This window comes from Diadema antillarum, unplaced genomic scaffold (genome assembly GCF_040938485.1).
Source record: "Diadema antillarum isolate AM-2024a unplaced genomic scaffold, OU_Dant_1.0 seq00001216_RagTag, whole genome shotgun sequence".
NCBI classification, from domain to species: domain Eukaryota; kingdom Metazoa; phylum Echinodermata; class Echinoidea; order Diadematoida; family Diadematidae; genus Diadema; species Diadema antillarum.
Genome location: NW_027272008.1, coordinates 153,009 through 171,489, shown reverse-complemented (window position 1 = coordinate 171,489; position 18,481 = coordinate 153,009). Strand labels below are relative to the sequence as shown.

The 18,481-nt window shown below is 39.1% G+C and overlaps 1 protein-coding gene across 1 annotated transcript; it reads right to left on the bottom strand.

The window, feature by feature from the left end:
- Positions 1-7,471: 7,471 nt before the first annotated feature.
- On the bottom strand, positions 7,472-18,453 carry LOC139744870 (gamma-butyrobetaine dioxygenase-like). The gene is made up of 7 exons (XM_071655282.1): positions 18,373-18,453; positions 16,214-16,585; positions 12,682-12,992; positions 11,473-11,578; positions 10,041-10,243; positions 9,351-9,517; positions 7,472-7,623 (listed from the first exon to the last, which is right to left on the bottom strand). The coding sequence occupies exons 1-7, from the start codon at positions 18,451-18,453 to the stop codon at positions 7,472-7,474; spliced, it is 1,392 nt and encodes a 463-aa protein (XP_071511383.1).
- Between the last annotated feature and the right edge of the window lie 28 nt (positions 18,454-18,481).

Genomic DNA, 18,481 nt, shown 5'->3' with positions numbered 1-18,481 from the left:
GCTACGAAGTATGACTGCGCGCGCGTTGAGCGGGCTCTCTCACTGTGAATTCTTTCTCCAACTCCCTCATGAAATAAAGATCAAACTTCAAACAGGTAAGTTCTCGTTTAATCTTTCTATTATTTCTGGCTAGCTAGCTTTGAATGCTCAGTAGAGCCAATTTAACGCGCCGCGCCGGCCGGCGGCACGGTTGCTGTGTGCGCTGCATGGATGGGACATGGCTTTTAATTTTATGTCGATTGAATCGTGAATTCGGAATGGATTGGTGATTGATCAAGCCAGGACTTTGAGGTAGGAAATTGAATAAAAGCTTTTCTGTTAAGGCGTGCACTTAAGCATCAGAAAGATTGTCAGTTAATAAAAATGGAAACCATTCTAAAATATTTAGAAATAAATTTAGGCCTAGACTATATCAACCCTGTCTCGATAATAACGTTAGAAGTAGATTTTACCTACCACACTAACCTAACTTTAGATCTAACATTAGTCCTAACGTTACAATAATGTATTCTAGCTATTCGAATAGGTTCTACTAACGTTAGTAGGACCCTACTCCTACTCCTAACGTAATAGTCCTACGATCTAGGTTCTCGATCTAACAGTTAACGTTAGTCTATCTATGCATGTTATGCCAAATCGACCTCAGTCAGGCTCAACCTACCCTCTAGTCTTGCATTGAGTTCTTGGTCTAGTCTTCAGGTTATTTTCATCGTAAAGTCTAGACTAACTACGACATTTAGATCTCGAGTCTCTTCTAAGTGTACAAGTACTAGCCTGGATCTAGTATGTAGTAGGCGTATCTCGTGTGTACACGCGTGTGGCCGGCAAGCTAGCTGCTGTACGTATCCAGCCAGCCTCTCGTTTTGTGCCATTGGCATTGATCTGTGTGCTGGTACCCTTACCAGTCATCGTTAGACTCGATTTAAACTCGAAATAAACCTCCTCCTGGGTAGGTTTAATTTAAACCCAATTTAGACCACAGCTGGACTTAGTAGAATACAAATTAAACTTGGGTTTAAACCTGGGTCTAAACTGGTGGTTTAAACCCAGGTTTAAACCTCAAAAACCCACTTTAGACCCAGGCGTGGGTTTAAACTCGGGTCTAAGTTTTTAGCAGAATACGGGCCCCTGTGTTCACCGTACCAGTGGCGGATCCAAGGGGGAAGGGCGCACCTGGCTCGCTCCCCTTTAATTTTATTTTTGATAATATATGATATATAATATATGATATATAATATAGAATATATAGTATATAATATAAAATATATGATATATAATATATAATATATCATATATATCATATATAATACATAATATGTAATATACATATCTATATATACATATACATATATATGTACAGAATTATAGCGAGTTATGAATATAAAAAGTACACCTAAAGTCTGCATGAAATCGCACGATGACCAACAGTGTTATATATATTACATCCCTACCACACCCTCCTCCTCGCTCACTCCGATCACTTGGGCTTGGTCGCTATACGCTCTCTCGCTTTGCGCCTCCCCCTTTTAGAATCCCCTGCCTTACCTCCATTGCTCCATTAGCCATTTGGAATACATAGAAACACAGGTTGCTGACATTTTCCACGACCACCAATGATTCTATATGTGCGGAAGTAGGCCTATAGGTAGGACCAATTAAAACGTATAATGTGTACTTACCGACTTTGATGTCCCTTGCAGCTCCGGTCTTTTTGAGAACGGCCGCACAGAGAAGAACGAGAAAACAAATACGATAAAAGACAAATCTGATGGACTCTGTATTCCCCGATTCCATCATTTCCTACACTACAGAGCGTCCAGCAGTTGGTCAATCAATGGATCGGACAACGCTGACCATTCAGTTACCGGTCAAAAACTGGTGACGGAAAATCAGATATTGCGTGGAAATCTTGACCAGGTCCCCGTCGCCTATTCTAACGGGGAAATGAACCATGATAGCAATATCTCAATGTCGCTTTTATCCGTGCTCGCTTGCTAGCTGCTGGCGTTATGCGACGGCAAAGATAGTGCAGCCAACGGTCGAATGTTTATGATCAAGCTATTGCAATAGGAGTGCCTTTTGTATACCAAAACTATAACCTTAACCTAACTTACCTGGGCTATTTAGCGAGCTTGAATTCCTGGGGGGGGGGGGGGGGGCATTACATGGCCCCCCTTCAGATCTCGGCCGTTGATCACGCGATCGCCGCAAAATTTTGCATGAACATAAAGCCGGATGTAATTTACCAGATTATTCAGTTAAATGTTCAAAAGATTTGCATTTTCTATTTTAAATTAATTAATTATTCAAATATATGCAAAAAACCCCTCATTTTCGTCTGTAATTGGCTTTTAAAAGCTTATGGAATGCGGATTTTTTTATGTAAAAATTCCTAGTGACATTCTGAACATTTGTGCGTAAAAAAAAATCTGTATCAAAATTAATTTCTTATGTTTTTTATTGTTTTATCAATTTTTAATATATTTCTTTGTTTCTTCGAGCTTTTGTTTTTGTTGTTTTTTCAGCAGAATTTGTCATACACATTTTTGAAGCATAATTATACTAATATAAATTGATTTCAGCCATTAAAATTAGAAATATGAATCTTTATATGAATTAATTGAAAAAACACAATTTGTATTGATTTTGTACACAAAATCACGTTTTTGAGCAATTTTGGGTTGACGAAAAATTTTTGAATGGGAGTGGCTTCGGAACGGTATGCCCGGGCGCAACAAATTTGGTCTCAAAAGTTGCGCGAGACTTGAAAGTAAAAAGTCAGCGAGTGGCGCGGTCAAAAAATTTTGCGCGCCGGAATGGTCGCGGAATTCGTCGAGGGGGGGGGGGGGCATTATGTCCCCCCCCCCCCCCCAGGTAAGTTAGGGTTAAAACTCACTGGGCGAAGTTAGCGAAATAACGTCACAGCTGGTAGGCGGGCGTATTATGAAGGGCTGCAAAACAGAAACATTTAAGCAACAACAACAACAACAACAACAACAGCAACAACAACAACAACAAAATCTAGCTCCGCTCCTCCTTCTGCTTCTTTGTCTTTGAAAAGTGCTATCCGGGAGGACGTGAGCTCCTGCCTGGTGCCATAATGTACCTCGGGCAGTACTTTCCTTCCCTCAGGTCGACAGATGGACACGTCCGATATAAAAAAAAAAAAAAAAAAAAAAAAAAAAAAACAAACTTCTAATTAGAAAATATTTCGGGGGAAAATAATGAAAGATGTCATATTTGAAGGAATTTTCGGGATTTTATATACCCCTTTTCCAAAGAATTGGGAACGAGCATGCGATATATAGATGACCACTTGAGATGGGGGGGGGGGGGGGTGGGACCGTAACATTTCCAATACCAAGTCAGCTCACAACAGCAGTTGTCGTTTACTATAAAATTACTTCATGGCATTAGGCAGTTGCCAGGGATCGGTCTGTGGAACCGGGATGCAGTACAAAGGCCCGGAAATGTAAACGTAAATGAAAATGTACAAATCTCGAAAACCGCATCAAAGGGAAATGCACAAACGCAGCTGGGAAGTAATTTGCATAAACAAGATGGCTGCCGAGTCACGAAAAATATTGTCAATTTCAGAGACACAATTTCTATGAAATCTTTACAATCAAGCAGAAAAAAAGTGAATTAAAGGGAACCAATACCTTAATCTGAAGTAATTCTTATTCAAATGTCTGATATGTTCGAATTAACCACTGCAAGTTTAAGCCAAAACGGGCAAGGAGTAGGGAAATCTCAGCTTTGCAAAATTTAAGTCAGTAGAGAGCAGCAAACAACTTGTGATTGATTAATAAGCTAGTTCGGAGTTAGCTCATGGGCGCATTGGCACGAATGACCTTTCTCTTTTCTCAGTCGGTTAGGGGCACTTAACTCGTTTTAGAGCGACATAATGCATAAGCTTTACATAACAATTTATGGGATTCACAATCCTGTTCAAACAAAGAATAGAGTTGCGTAGACCAGATGAGCAGAACGATCCGTCAATTTACACTTGGGAAGCATCCATTTCATTATTTTGCATTGAATGTATTGACAATCTCTTTCTATTGATATTGCCAAATACCACTTTTGCTGTCAGGTGGATGTGCTGGCAAGCAGTATTTATAGGTATCTCATGAATAATCATTACATTACAGATGCTTATCCCAGTGAATTTAAAAATCATTATGCCTGTTGGTCCGAATGACCTTGTTTCTGCTCATTATTTGTGGACATGTTTGCAAAGTTTAAAAGTGCCATATACCATTGGGAACAGTGATTTAAAAAATGTTCGAGTTATCACATTTGATGCATATGTGTAGGTCAGTTGTATCCCAATACATCCTAGATCCTACCATTCCAAAAAAATTACAACAGAACCTAAGATATAAGGATATATCACTATTTTTCTCACTATACCATAACTGTGGAGGGTTTAGTCTAGAAGCAATATTTTATTACCGTACAACTATTGTTCACATTTTGCATATCTAACAATGCTGAACATTGACTTTATTGACTTGATATATATATATATATATATATATATATATATATTTTTTTTTTTTTTTACACTGGTTGTTTCTATCCCCGACTCATATTTTAGAACTTGTGTATTTTGAAGTAGTAAAGCTGGGTTTGTGTTTTATCTGCAAAAGGTAAATAATGACTTTAATACCCATAAAATCTCACATTCTTCATCATTTCTCAACAATGGGCATAACTCTTTATCTGAAATCCAAATATGGCACGACAGAATATATTTTGCAAGCATGTATTTTGAATTTAAACCATGTTTTTAATATGAATCAAGAGAAAACTTTGAAATAAATTGTAATGAAATTTTGTGTAGAAAATAAATGAAGAGTCGTCCACAAGTTCTCTACGGTTCATTTATACAAACAGCTGTAGCTTCCTTATCCCTCGTCCAATTTAGCTCAAATTTATAGTGCAATAAATAAATCGAATATGTTAAGCATTTGAATAAGAGAACGCTCGTTAATAGTATTTGTGCATAGAATAGACTTTGCAATATGAAGTATGAACATTTTGCAGGTTCTTAATCGTATACTTTAATTCATCAATATGCAAATTAGTACTGAAATATGCAAATAAACAGCACCGGGAGAGTGTTTTTGTTTTTTTATTCTTTTAAAGGCAAATCAAAGTCAGTGTAGACTTTATTAAGGTTTTTAGGGTTAGGTGAAAAGCAGTATCCCTTTTTCAGTGCTATCCAATGCGAATATTCTAATTGGTATGCAAATCAGATGTAGGCTTCATGAGTTTCTTACTTTAACTGCCGGTATGCCTGATTGGCATGTAGGGCAGTAACGAAGGAGGTCCTGGGCGAGTCTTTGGATACTCGTAGATCCCCATGAATGGTTTATGAAATTTAATTCTCTCTCCACTGTTCTTCTTCAGGTGGGTTTGGGACGTTCCCCTTTTCTCTTTCCTTCAGGTTTCCAATGAAGTTTCGTGAGTTTCATGTACAACTTTATTTGTAATTCAGTCTTTGCATATACCGGGGATTTATTTATTTATCTATTTATTTTTGAGGGGGGCTGGAAAATGTCATCGGTCAATGACATTTATTCAAAATATGCAAATAAGTATAATCAGCACGGAAATTTTATCTCCCATGGTGAAGCATGGTAAGCACGACACACGTCATTATTATGGACTAAAGAATGACATGACAATCCGTTCATGTTTTATAACTAACATGTGGGTACCACAGGCGTCATTCAAGTTAGCTCTCGGTTTTATTGATATTTGATATCGCAGTCATTCGTCTGGGTTGAAATGAAACAAGTGATTTCATTCAAAATTCTCTCGAAGCATTTTTTAAGTCGTAGAACGCAAACACCTTTAATTTCATTACGAACATTATACTGATGCCCTAATGAATATACGACAATATGTTATACGTCAGTTTGATGAAATAATGATATTTAGTAAAAGACAGGAGAAAGATCCATTGGGAAGTAAAACTTGCAGAATAAGCATTAAAAATGTACGCGTTATCATAAACTTAAAGAACAACATTACGAATAGCAGGGAGGGAGAAGAAACGGAAAAGAAGACATGTGACACACAAAATAGTTTACCTGGATTTGATCCTTATACATCTGTTACGAATAACATAAATTTACATAATATAACTTCTTCCAAGTCATTTTGAACATGTTGAACATCTGAAATTACTTCGCCAGTGCAATCTGCGAAATAAAGGTGTTCACTCCTTCCCGGTCATTCATGTTGTACCTACGTGGAAAATATGATGCTAGTGATAACTACCAGGTATCGTTGCATTTAAATTTCGTCTTAGTAGATGACACCACGCTACCTTGTCTGCCTCAATTTTGCTAAAGGATAATTATCTGGTTACATTCCTCGCAAAATTATAATGCTATGAATCTTGTTAACGAGCGAGAACTAGTTGAACTGACATTATTTACTTATAAATCTTGCTTCCATGAAATACCATTTTTCTGTTGATTATGATTATATGTATACACTAAGGAATACTAACAATGCTGCCAAATACGACAGCTGGCTCGGCAGAAAACAATGCCAATATCACATAATGCTGGCCCATACTTGTTAAGTTTCAGGGATAAGAAAATCACCCTCTCGTTCATGATATTCCTACCAAAACGCATCCAATTTCTTCAATTAAGGAATTAATATGACACGACAGGAAGAATGAAGTTAAATCCTCCCAAATATACCAACAAACCCACAAAAAACCAACAACCAAATAGAATAAAAACACGGATAGTACCAAGAGTACAAACAAACATTAGTTCATGGTAATGTAGCAATATAACTAGAGGTATCGGTAATACGAACAATATATACGAGTTGATTTAATTTTTAATATTATATAATTTCATATAATTTCGCGAATTCCAAAAGTTAATTGTAGTACATGGATACCCGGATGTGCGATAAGTTAAAAAGCAAGAATTACAGCACTGCATCTGGACTCACTGTTTAATTCAGAGAACGTTCCCCATCGGCGCTGACGCACGTTTTCCAGTCATTAAACAAGACGAGTTGATGAAGCGTCCAGGATAGGACGTGAAACCGTTTTCGGAATTAAACAGTGAGTCCATAACAGATGCTCCGATTTAACTTTTCATTCTTAACTAAATGTTACCTGGATGAATTAAAACTTAAATCAGATTTTATACGTGCAATAAGATGGAAATAATATATTCATCACTTTGCTGGACGCATCGCTTTTCATAATAATTATGACAAATCCATTCGTCTATATACAAAGTCTCATTCAAACTTTAGTGGTCCTATAACACACACACACACACACACACACACACACACATACAGAGTCTGTATTTGGCATAACGAACAGAAGTTTGGAATAATGAGTCCCTTCCTCGGAAGAAGTCCGTTGTATCGGGGCCACACTTTTCCCTTTTCAATAAAAAGGTGCCATATACCACGTATTTCACTCGACGTTCTGTCCTAGGACTCTCATCTTTGACAAGACGGCATCCCAGTCCAAATACCCTCCCTCCAAGTGGCGAGAAGAGCCGGATTTCATGGTGAACGCCTCCCGACCATGCAACACACGATGGTTGTCCATTATGAGAATGTCACCTGTAGGGGGTCAAGAGAGAGTGGAGAGACAGAGGTGGAGAGAGGAGCACTTAGACGGTAAATGCATTACTATGTACTGATATTATAAATAAATAGATAAATAGATAGATAGATGAATATATATATATACGTTATATATATATATATATATGTATAAACACACATAAATAGATATACATATCAATATATATATATATATATATATATATATATACACACAATATATATATAACATATATATGCATACATACATATACACTATGAGATAGATGAAGGGAGATATGTTCGAGGTATTGTATAGTATTGGTTGAGGTGAGAATTCAACTTTTCCTTTTTTGCGAGATACTGAGAAACCACTTAATAAAAATGTTAAAAAGCATACGATTCGAAGAGAGATTCAAGGTTAATATGACATGTTTGATAAAAATTGGTTTTTGAACTGCTGAGATATAAAAAACAAAAAACAAACCCAACCATAATAAAATGTGGGTCCCACCTGTTATAAGGATCGTTTTGTTTTGAATATCTCAACCGTTTCAAAACCAATTTTCATCGAATGAGCTGTTCCTTTTAGAATCATGTGTACTTTCATATTTCACAAGAGATTTCTAATCATCTCCAAATAAAAAAAAAATCATCAAAACATGCTGAAAACGTTTAGCCACATCTCAATCAAAACTGTACCTTTCCTTTAGGAGAGAAGGAGAGAGGAAGGCAAGGTAGGAGAAAGAGAAACATATCAGCACAGAAAAAGAAGTTTAAAAAGCGTTTCAATTCATATCAAACTATAGCTTTACTATCTTCTACTGCTATTTATCCATTCATTACTAATATGGTATACCAGCAGGTATTGTCAAAGTCATGAGACCAACTTCAGTATTTAGTACATATCCAATTTACTCATTCTAGCTCTTATTACTTTTATTGCATCGTGGAATGACCTACCTTTAGAAGTCAAGAAATCCCCAACTGTACATCATGACTCAAAACACATTTTTCATTCAACTGCTCATTATCATCAAGTACATCAGAAGCTTTTGCAGTACAGAAGAATATATGTCTATAGGTTTTGCGCTTTATAAATTGATATGTTATTATCATCATTATTCCAACTATTATAACTACATTGTAATATCCATTTCAACCAAATCTCTATCACGGCGAACATAATGTCATCAACACCATCTTCCCACAGCATGAAGAGTATGACAATGTCTCTCCTGCTGTATCATAAGTTTCTATTGACCATCCATCAGTGAGAAGCACAGAGACCAGTCTGATGTTCCTGGGCCCCGTTTTATCAAAAGATAAAATCGATTGTAAATTCCCTTACCACACAGGCTACCATAGACTTATGATAGAAATCAACGTTATAATTAATTATACCTCTTCATAAAACGGGTTCCTGGGCCCCTTTTTCACTTACATGGAAACTATATGGAGCATAACAACAAACCCAAAGTTGGGACAGATTCAGATGAGATCTAGTTGAGAAGGATTTATAAACATTCATGATTTATTCTAGAACACGGCAAGGTGGGTGCAAGATATTGTTCCCCACTGGCTTTAGCGAAACTTACGAATATCTCAGGACTGATTGCACTCAAAATTGTCCGTAAGATCAATTGCATTGAATTTAGGATTGATTTTAGAACTAAAATGAAACAGTCCCGAGAAGACCATGTGTGTGTGTAAATGAAAAGTGTGCTTGGCACACACATACTCACCATCTCTCATCCTATACCGGAAGACATTGGCGGGGTCATACAGAAGGTCCGTAAAGGCAGCCAGAGCCTCGTACGTCGCGATGACGTTGTCCACGCCCATGCGGAACATCGCACTTCGCCCGTGGTCGCTGAACACGATCTTGTCGACATTGCCCTTGCCGTTTAGTCTTTGTCCAACCGTGAAAAGGAGATTTTTACAGATTGTCGGAAGGTTCATCTTTTTTATCATCTTTTTCAACGGTTACAACAACATAATCATAACGGCAAGTGTCATTAAATCAGTATACAACTGGAGTCTGTGTAGTACTTTTTTTAACGTTTTACAAGTGACAATGCTTTAGTCTTCTTTCCGACGAAGACTCAAAAAGATATTGGTAAAAATAATTTTCTCACGTCCTTCCAGAGTGCCAAAGGTCTTTATTAATCAATAGACACAAGAAAACCAATATTATCACTGAAATCTACTTGTTGATTGTTAATCCTTTAACCTCCCTATTTTGTCTCCGTTTAGATTCATTGCCAAACCTTTAGTCCTAAAAATTAATCATATAATAACCTTTTACCACCTTGTTATGCGGCAACCAGCGAGGTAAGCATGCATTGTTTACAGGAATGGCAATGTTCACAAGATTGTCCTTTAAAACGTCAACAACAACAGTGTAGGAGCAACAACAACAACTTTGGCTGTACCTTATAGTTCGAACTCGTGAATGTTGATAATAGTCGCCCACAGCGTCGTGCCCGACATCGTGGTACTCGAGCACTTCTGTGGTGAGGATGTCGAAGAGTTTTGGAGCGCGCTGCCGGAGGTCGTTGGCTATCTTGAAGCCGTCGACGAGAGTGTTCTCGCCTCCTTCGCCGTCCGCCTGGGTAATGCAGTGTAACATCTGGATCTGCAAAGACACAAGACATTTTTTTTAAAACCCACGAAATCCTCGACACAAACTCGTGATACGTAGACCATGTAGAGCTAGAACTGTTTTTTTTTTTTTTACTGTACAGTTGACATAGATGCACTTCGTGTATAGTTTCGAGATATTGGTGCTACATTTACAAATTTCAAAGCACCTTTTTTTGCGTCTTAAACGGTGGGAGCATTAAAAGCACCCATCAAGAAGCGAAGTGTCGGAATCGATCCCTTACAACCGACAACAGTGTTTATTCTTACGTTGACAGGGCTAAAACATAGTTCTCGTGGGTTTGAGAACCCGTCTTGCACCATTTTATATTTTGCTTCCAATCGTATCTACCAAGAAACTAACTGGATGACGCTATTTGCATTGCAGTTTTTTGTTTTTGTTTTGTTTTGTTTTGTTTCGGTTTTTTAGATTAAAAATGGAGAATATTCTCGATCGTAGAACAGGACTTTTCTTCCAGAAGGATCTTGGCTAACTCAGCCTAAGGGAACCATTTTGGTTAATATTTCGCATATTCGTCATTACCCAACTGAAAATTGTTATTGCCATTATGTTATTGTTGTTATTAAAATGATTGTTATGAATATTGTTATTACCATTTCAATAAAGTATATACTATGATCACATTGGCATTATTAAACAAAATAAAATCAGCCAAAACAAAATAACCATTTCTCATAAAAATCGGACAACAAATAAGGTATGGAACATTCAATTTCCACATGTTCAAAAAAAAAAAGAAAAAAAAAAACCACAAGAGCAACAAAATTCAGAAATTGGAGGGGATGACATCATCCTAATGCGGGAACCTGTACACAGTTCCCTACTAGGCCTAAATGTCCTTAAAAATGACCTGTCAGCGAAATAACTCAAAATGTTGTAAAAGGATTTGAATTTGAGTTAACTTTGGTCTCGCCACGCATTTAACAAAGCTGACGACTCCTCTATCCTTTCTCCACTGGGCCCCAGACTCCTCCATTACCAGTTGCCAAAGAAAACAAATCAAAGGTATGGATGATTAAAACTTGATTTAAAGAATGATTTGAGGCTCGCTAAAAGTCGCGACTATTGTGTCCACACATCAACCACATGCAAAAATCAAACAAACAAACAAAAAAACAGCCGATTTGGGGGTCGCAATTCAAAGCCCAACCCCCAAAAGCGCGACTATTGGTTGCTGTGTGAATCCACCTGTTGACACTCACATCAGGTGGGTCGTTGTAATACGTCAGGTCGGTATGAGTGCTCAGGGCGCCAGAAGTGTAGGCTGCGTTACTCGGATCCAACTTCGCCTCCACCTGAAACGTCTCTCTATTAATGCAAATATTGAGAAAGGGAACACCTTTCAATCATTTAGGCAAATGGAAGAATAAATTTGGGCTCATTGTAATTTTTCTCCCCTGTGGACCTAGTGACGAAATCTATTTACCATTTCGGTTTGTTGAAATCTGCAAAAAACATACCCACCTCCCCTCCCCCCCCCCCCCCCCCCCACCCCAGCTTTCGATACATGGCTTCGTGTGTTTCGGTTGATTCGTTTTTAAAAGGGGAAGTCCAAACGATTTTCATATAGTTTCACATCTTGCAAACGTACAAGAAACGGGCGGAATTTACTCATCCGTTGATCAAATCGTCAATCCGGTGGACAAAGTGTAAAATTTTCGTTTAAGAAGAGCGTACATGTAGATGCATGGTCTAGGGGCCGAACAAAACTAACAAGCAACGTACTTGGGGCGGTTGTGTACATGTCAGTGGAACGAACGCAAACACGTGAGAAACGGATATGAACCACAAACCCGCAGGACAAAACGTACGGGGAACAAAAATGGGTGACGCATGAGACGTACAGCGAACGTGCAGAGAACGGTGCGTATGTGTTTGATGTGCTGTACATAGCCGTTCCCATCTCTTGCAGCAACAGGCTGATATAAAAGAGTCCTAGCGGATGTAAAAGCATAGAAAACGACAAAGTACTGTCCAGATACAGGAGAAAACGTGAACTATCGAACAAGGGTCAACTCGCCCTATCCCAAAAAAAAAAAACCCACCAAAAAACAAACAAACAAACAAACAAACAAACAAACTTTGTGCCCCTGGCCACTCTGACGGAAATCACAGAGAGATTCACGTCCATCGGCATCCAAAGAATAATAAGGACATGGAACGCATTCTAACGGATATCAATAATATTTAACAGATGTAAAAAATTGACATTTGTTTCTCATGCATTTCCTTTATCAGACTAAGTTTGACAAGAGCACTAACTTTTAGGAGAAGCTCTATGGGGGGCCAAGTGTCGTACGGTTAATTTCGTTACGAAATTAATCATGAAAAAATGACTGATTTTGAAACAAGAATAATAAGAACAAGTAACACAGAATAACTGACCTGCTGAATACATTTTATGGGCTTACCCATAGTTGCAAGGGGTCAGGTAGCCACATCTCTCTGCCAAACGATGGAGCTGCCCAACCCGTTGAGGGGTGTTTTCGATGACAGCGATTCCGAGTTCTTTTACTTCACGCAGGAGTGTAAAGAGGGCCCGGTCGTCGCTCAGGAGGTCGTCGAAATCGAAAAATCGAATTCGGTCCCGGCACGTGGCCGCGTCCCACAACTGAGGTGGCAGGTCGGCAACGGGGTCGGGGTCCGACTCGGAGAAGACATTGCAGCGAAGCCAGGCAGCTGGGTAGTGGCTTACATGGCCATCCTTCCATTGTATCGTCATCTGAAAATCAGTGTTAACAAAGGCGGGCTCGTTTAGATCTATGGGATTTCTTTTTTAATGAAAAATATAATGTCATCAATTTATTACAGACATGTTATAGGTTCATACGACTCTCCCTAACCTATGGAGGAATTAAGTCAGTGCTCTTTAATTATGCTAGAAAAAATAATAAAATGTAAAATTTTCTTAATCGAATCGGAATGATTTGATGTGATGTGATTTGATTTGATTTGTTTTGTTTTGTTTGTTTTTACTTGGTCACTAATAGGAAGCAGTGAACACCTGCGAAGGACTACAGACCACGAGCGTCTTGATTTGGGGCACCTCCGTTGCAACCATGAATGGGACTCGAATCAGGGACTTCGTGAATGACAGTCTGTGGTCTAATCCACTGAGCCACTACAGCGCCATAAAGAGATTGCGTACTTCTGATCGAGATTCGGCTTCAGATTTCAAACGGTTTTTGTGGGATAATTAGAAACCTCCTCGAAAGCATAAAAGAGCAGAAGGGGAATTAAAGTTTATGTAATGAAAATAGGTTTTGAAATGGCTGAGGTATCCAAAAACAAAGGGACCCTGATGAAAGATTGGACCCACTTTTTTTATTAAGACCACGCACTTTGTTATACTCGGGTTTTTTTTTCTCCCAGGCAAGAAGGCAAAAAAAAAAAAAAAATGGAAGTATTTATTCTATCATTCAAATAAGTTCAATTATACAATGGTTCAACATTTCCTTAAGAATGCTCAGCATTCATTTGAGCCTACGCATGAACATTCAGAAATTGCTAAGAGATGCTATTCTTTCTATCCATGTATATAACACCTCCCTAGATGTATTCAGTCGCGCATAATAACAAAATATTCGTATACAGGTATCCTATTTGGATTTGCAGCGATACGGTCGATTCGCAGGGAAATCAAAAATGAAGCGCATTGAATCAACAAAGTATCCATAAAAATACCGTATCTCCACCACCTTTATATGTCACCAAATTATACGAGGTGAGTTGATACAGACTTTCTTTTACCAAAGGAGGTCTTTCCTTGATCCCATAATCAACGTTGCCTGACATCTGAAATAAGTAGACCTGCATTCAGCAGACGTTTGGACAATGGCAGTTGCGTAATCCTGTATTCAACTGACGAAAGAACTGTTTGCCTTGTTTCGGCCTTGTTTGGCTGAGACGTCTTTCCAGTCTCAACTACCTTTACATAAACACAAATAATGATTGGGGGACACCAAACCTGGAAGTATAGAAATTGTGTGTCACAAATTTGGTATAGGTACTGAAGTGGGTACCTTATGTGGACATGAATGTTAAGTTGCTCAATGGTAAGACATGGATGTCCGCCTCATGTTACTGTCCATGTTTACTCCAACCAATGTCCGAGATATGGGGGAATGAGATTACAAATCACAATCAACCTGCCAAATGTTTGCTTTTTTTCTCGTAGAGTACGTGTATTCATTACATAGATAATAGCATTGTTTGAGCCACGATATCCCAGTCTATATACTGTAGACTCCTAGGACATTTTCCACGAAGTGATGACAATCGTAAGGGATCTTACGTGTTTTTCTATAAGACCTGCCTGAGATGGCAATAGTGTGTTTGTGCATTGGCCAAGGCGATCATTTTACAGAGTTATCTCTCGAGAACACGGGTACATATGCCCCTTTTTCATTCTTTCTGTTTTATTCAGTTTGGTTAGGCACTTCCAAAGCGACATAATGCACAAGTTTGCCTGACGTAACAATTTAAAGCATTCATCGATTATGTTTTAAAAAAGGATGAACTTGAATCGACTAGATGACCAAGATATCTATAATAGTGTCAACAAACACTTGCATGGGAAAGCATAGATTTCATTATATTGCAGTGAATGTTGATTTGAACAATCTTTTTCTGTTGATTGAGCCAGATACTAGTAACACATTTTCTGACAGGTGATATATCAAATGTTCTGAAGAGCATCACTTACTAAGTATGAGGATGTATATAAAATCATGGAGGTATTGAGGTACATGTTTCAACTGGCGTGTTATTGACGATTATCACGAAAGGCCAAGAAAATTGCCCCTTCTTCTTCTTCTTCTTCCAGTCTGGTACAGTCCGCCTCTGGCGTATTATCGTACATTGTGCTTGTCAAGTGCTGGGTGTACAGTGTGCAGGTAAAAATCCTCTACAAAATTTCTATGTGCAGCTAAAAAAACAAGATGAGAGCTCATCGGAGCTTGACAAGGTGCACCTCCTTCTTGAAGATCTCCAAGGAGGTGCAGCTAATGGCGGAAGGTGGTAGGGAGTTCCATAGCCGAATAGCATCTGGATAGAACGTGGACTGAAACAAGTGAGTTCACATAACACGATACAAGTATTAAGAGACAGGTAGATTAGATGTTGTCCTCTCCTTGCATCACGTGGGTAGAGGACGTGTAACGAGCCTTGCAGCACAAATTATTCCCTGTGAGTTGGTAGTAAAGTTAAATGGAAAGAATATTTTAGCTTAGGATGTGACAAACTTATCACAGCTCCAAACAGTTATCTAACGGTCAAATGCTCCGATCTTGAAATAGGATAATGGTCATGTCCATCTCAACTATATAATATAACCACGAAAAGGTCCGTTACACTCTTTCAAAGGTTGTAAATTTTGATTCAATTGAAACATATTAAGCAGAGTAGCGTTCAAGTATGTGAATTACCGTATGTAGTGAATAAAGGTATAGTGCATAGAGGGATATATATGCAAAATATAAGGTGGGAAGCATGACGAGTAACCTTTTACCCTCATTTGTACAAACATATATATATCGTATAATCTTATTAGTGACAATACACCAAGTTTGGTGATAAATTTGAGAAAGCTTTTTCAAGAAGATGGAAAGAGAAAATTGCCGTGATACCTCCACCCCCCGACCTACCGGGGGCAACCCTGGATCAGAAATAGCACACGCGAAACTGGTTTTCATCCTCTCTAAGTAGATGATGACACGTGAAACGGCGTTAAAGACGTAAATATCCGTGCTTATACAATACCATTTTAGCGCTTTCATTTCTGGATTAAACGAAGATTTTTGTGTTCAAGATTCCCTGCTTTGATGGCTCTGGAAGCCCTGGAGTGCCCGCATGGGGCACGATGCCAATTGAACTCCAATATTAAAGTAGCAGAGCAATCGTAGTATGTCTTCTACATGTTGATGACAACACTCTATAACTTACTGATTTGCCATCTTCACTTCGATTCACCGTCTCTACTCCACACCTTGCTAAGAGCCCATGCAGAGAAACCATTCGAGACTTGGAATTCTTGTTGAAGCATTCGTTACATCGACAGTTATCTCTCAGCCAGACGTAGGGAAACGAGTTTTTCGTCGTACCTCCGTTAACCCCTTCATCACCATGACTATGTCTATCACATGACCATGTTACTTCCACCCGATCACCGATACCAGACGATACGACGTTGGCAAGACCGAATTCGGAGCATTCCTCCCATCGTGGATACACGGGCTTTTCGGAGGCGAAAGTGGTGTTCAGGACGGAATTCTCCTCATCGGTCTGGTAGGGGACGTCGGATGACCATGGCGAACTCTGAGAAGCCGAAGCGAGCGAAGCCAATATGATTTTGTAATGTCCAATAAAGTTTGGAACATCGAGGACCCTCGTTCGGCATTTCTGCGGCTGACTACCGTGGCTCGTAGAGGACGAAGCCCACGAAGAAGACAGGTAACGACTGTTCTGTCTTCGAATGTTCAACGCAGACGACAAACGAAAACACGTAAAATCGCGTATGTTACATAATGATCTGGTTAATCCTCGAGGGGCCCAAAATGCGGCCATGTTGCTCTGAAAGAGATGTAGCCAGTGTGTATAGACTTATACATATAAAGGGTGAGCTCATGGAGCTACAAGTAATATTGGAAAGTACAGTATACTAAGCCACCACGCACGATCGTATGTTGACAAAAGAGAGTGCACCTTTATACCGAAGAGATTACGTAACCACCGAAGAGATTACGTAACCCTATAAGATCTCTTAGAAGAGTTCACAACCGGTATAGTCCGTATGCTGTGCAATCGAGGGTAGGCGTTGCATACGGGAGTTAAACAATGGTCGACATGATATTTTTATCCCGTGGATTACATGAACGGAAGTTCTTTGACCCATTAATACTATATTTATTCGACGCACAAGGAATTAATGTAATCTTTCAGCCCTTCCAAAAACCGTTCTTCACAATTCATAGACTTTGAAGTCCTCTTAAAACGTATGCTCTTTGATATTTTACCAGTGGCTTTGTAATGATCTCGCAAAAAGTAATGCCCATCTTTATCTCAACCGAACCTTTACCACTCCTTTAGGCAAAATCATGTCCCAAATAATGTTGACCATCTCCATTAACCGAAGCAGACCTCAAATATTGTTAGACTGGGGGCTCTTTACTTTTTCTTTTTCTTTTTTGCACCCGTACATAGGAATACACAGGGTGTCACCACGTCCTTTGGCCCCCAACTTTATTTTCTTTTCTTCTTTTTTAAATCCCGGAAGTGTAGACGAAAAATACAATGAAACATTTGAGCCCGGTAAGGTCTTTGTTTTTGCGCTTGTTTTTGTATTTGCATTTGTTTTTGTTTTTGTTTTTTGCTTGTTTTTGTTCATGAAACTCAGAATTGGCCCCCATTTTAGCAAACGTTGTTAATTCTGTTTTGCAACCCTTCATAAACGACCACCTACCAGCGGTGACGTTACTTCACTACGTCTCACCGTGAATGGTAAAAGGTATACAGAGACTCCAACTCTCCCGTTTTCGACGGGAGATCCCCCGCCGAAAACCCATTTTTGCAAAATCTCCCGTTCTCCCGCTTGAGATTTAATTTCCCCCGCCCTGGCTCTTTGTCTCCCGTTGGAAAGGATTTCTTACTTATATTTCTATCGTATGTTGAAAAAATAAGCCTTAGATAGCACCAGAGAGCATCTAGAACCCCATAGGAACTTCGCGCTTCGCACACATCAAAGTTGGAGTCTCCCGTTTGCTAGGGGTTTCAGGCAGGAGAATCTTCAGATCAGAAGGGCCCTGGATCCGCCCCTGATCATTAACCTTCGTTCGTACAGCTGTGAGACAGGTACTGTAAAAGTGGATATTTTCGCGCGACTAATTTTTCGCGCTTGGCCGGGTAAGACGAGTTTTGCGTGTTTTTAATTCCGCGGAATCAAGACATCACACACACACACAGGAACATATGGCAAGCAAAAATATTTGCGTGCTTTTATTTTACCACTAGTTTCTAGTTGCGAGAAATGTGCGAAAATTTCGACACCGCGAAAATTTCCACTTTTACATACAGTAGACGTCTAAACGAAGCGTGCCATAGGCTACCGTACAGCCGCCGTCAAGTACTAGGATTACTGTGATGTGCAAAGACGACAGCTGCTCATCCGAGGCCGTCAGGCCGTACATTTGTGATTGACCAATTGCTGGCCGCCGC

Bases quoted from the DNA above. Each gene is read 5' to 3' on its own strand.
- LOC139744870 (XM_071655282.1), bottom strand. From the start codon at position 18,453: ATGTACGGCCTGACGGCCTCGGATGAGCAGCTGTCGTCTTTGCACATC. The intron at 16,586-18,372 runs GTAGCCTATGGC...TCGGCTTCTCAG, and splicing joins TACTTGACGGCGGCTGTACG to AGTTCGCCATGGTCATCCGA. The intron at 7,624-9,350 runs GTGAGTATGTGT...GACCCCCTACAG, and splicing joins CCGGTATAGGATGAGAGATG to GTGACATTCTCATAATGGAC.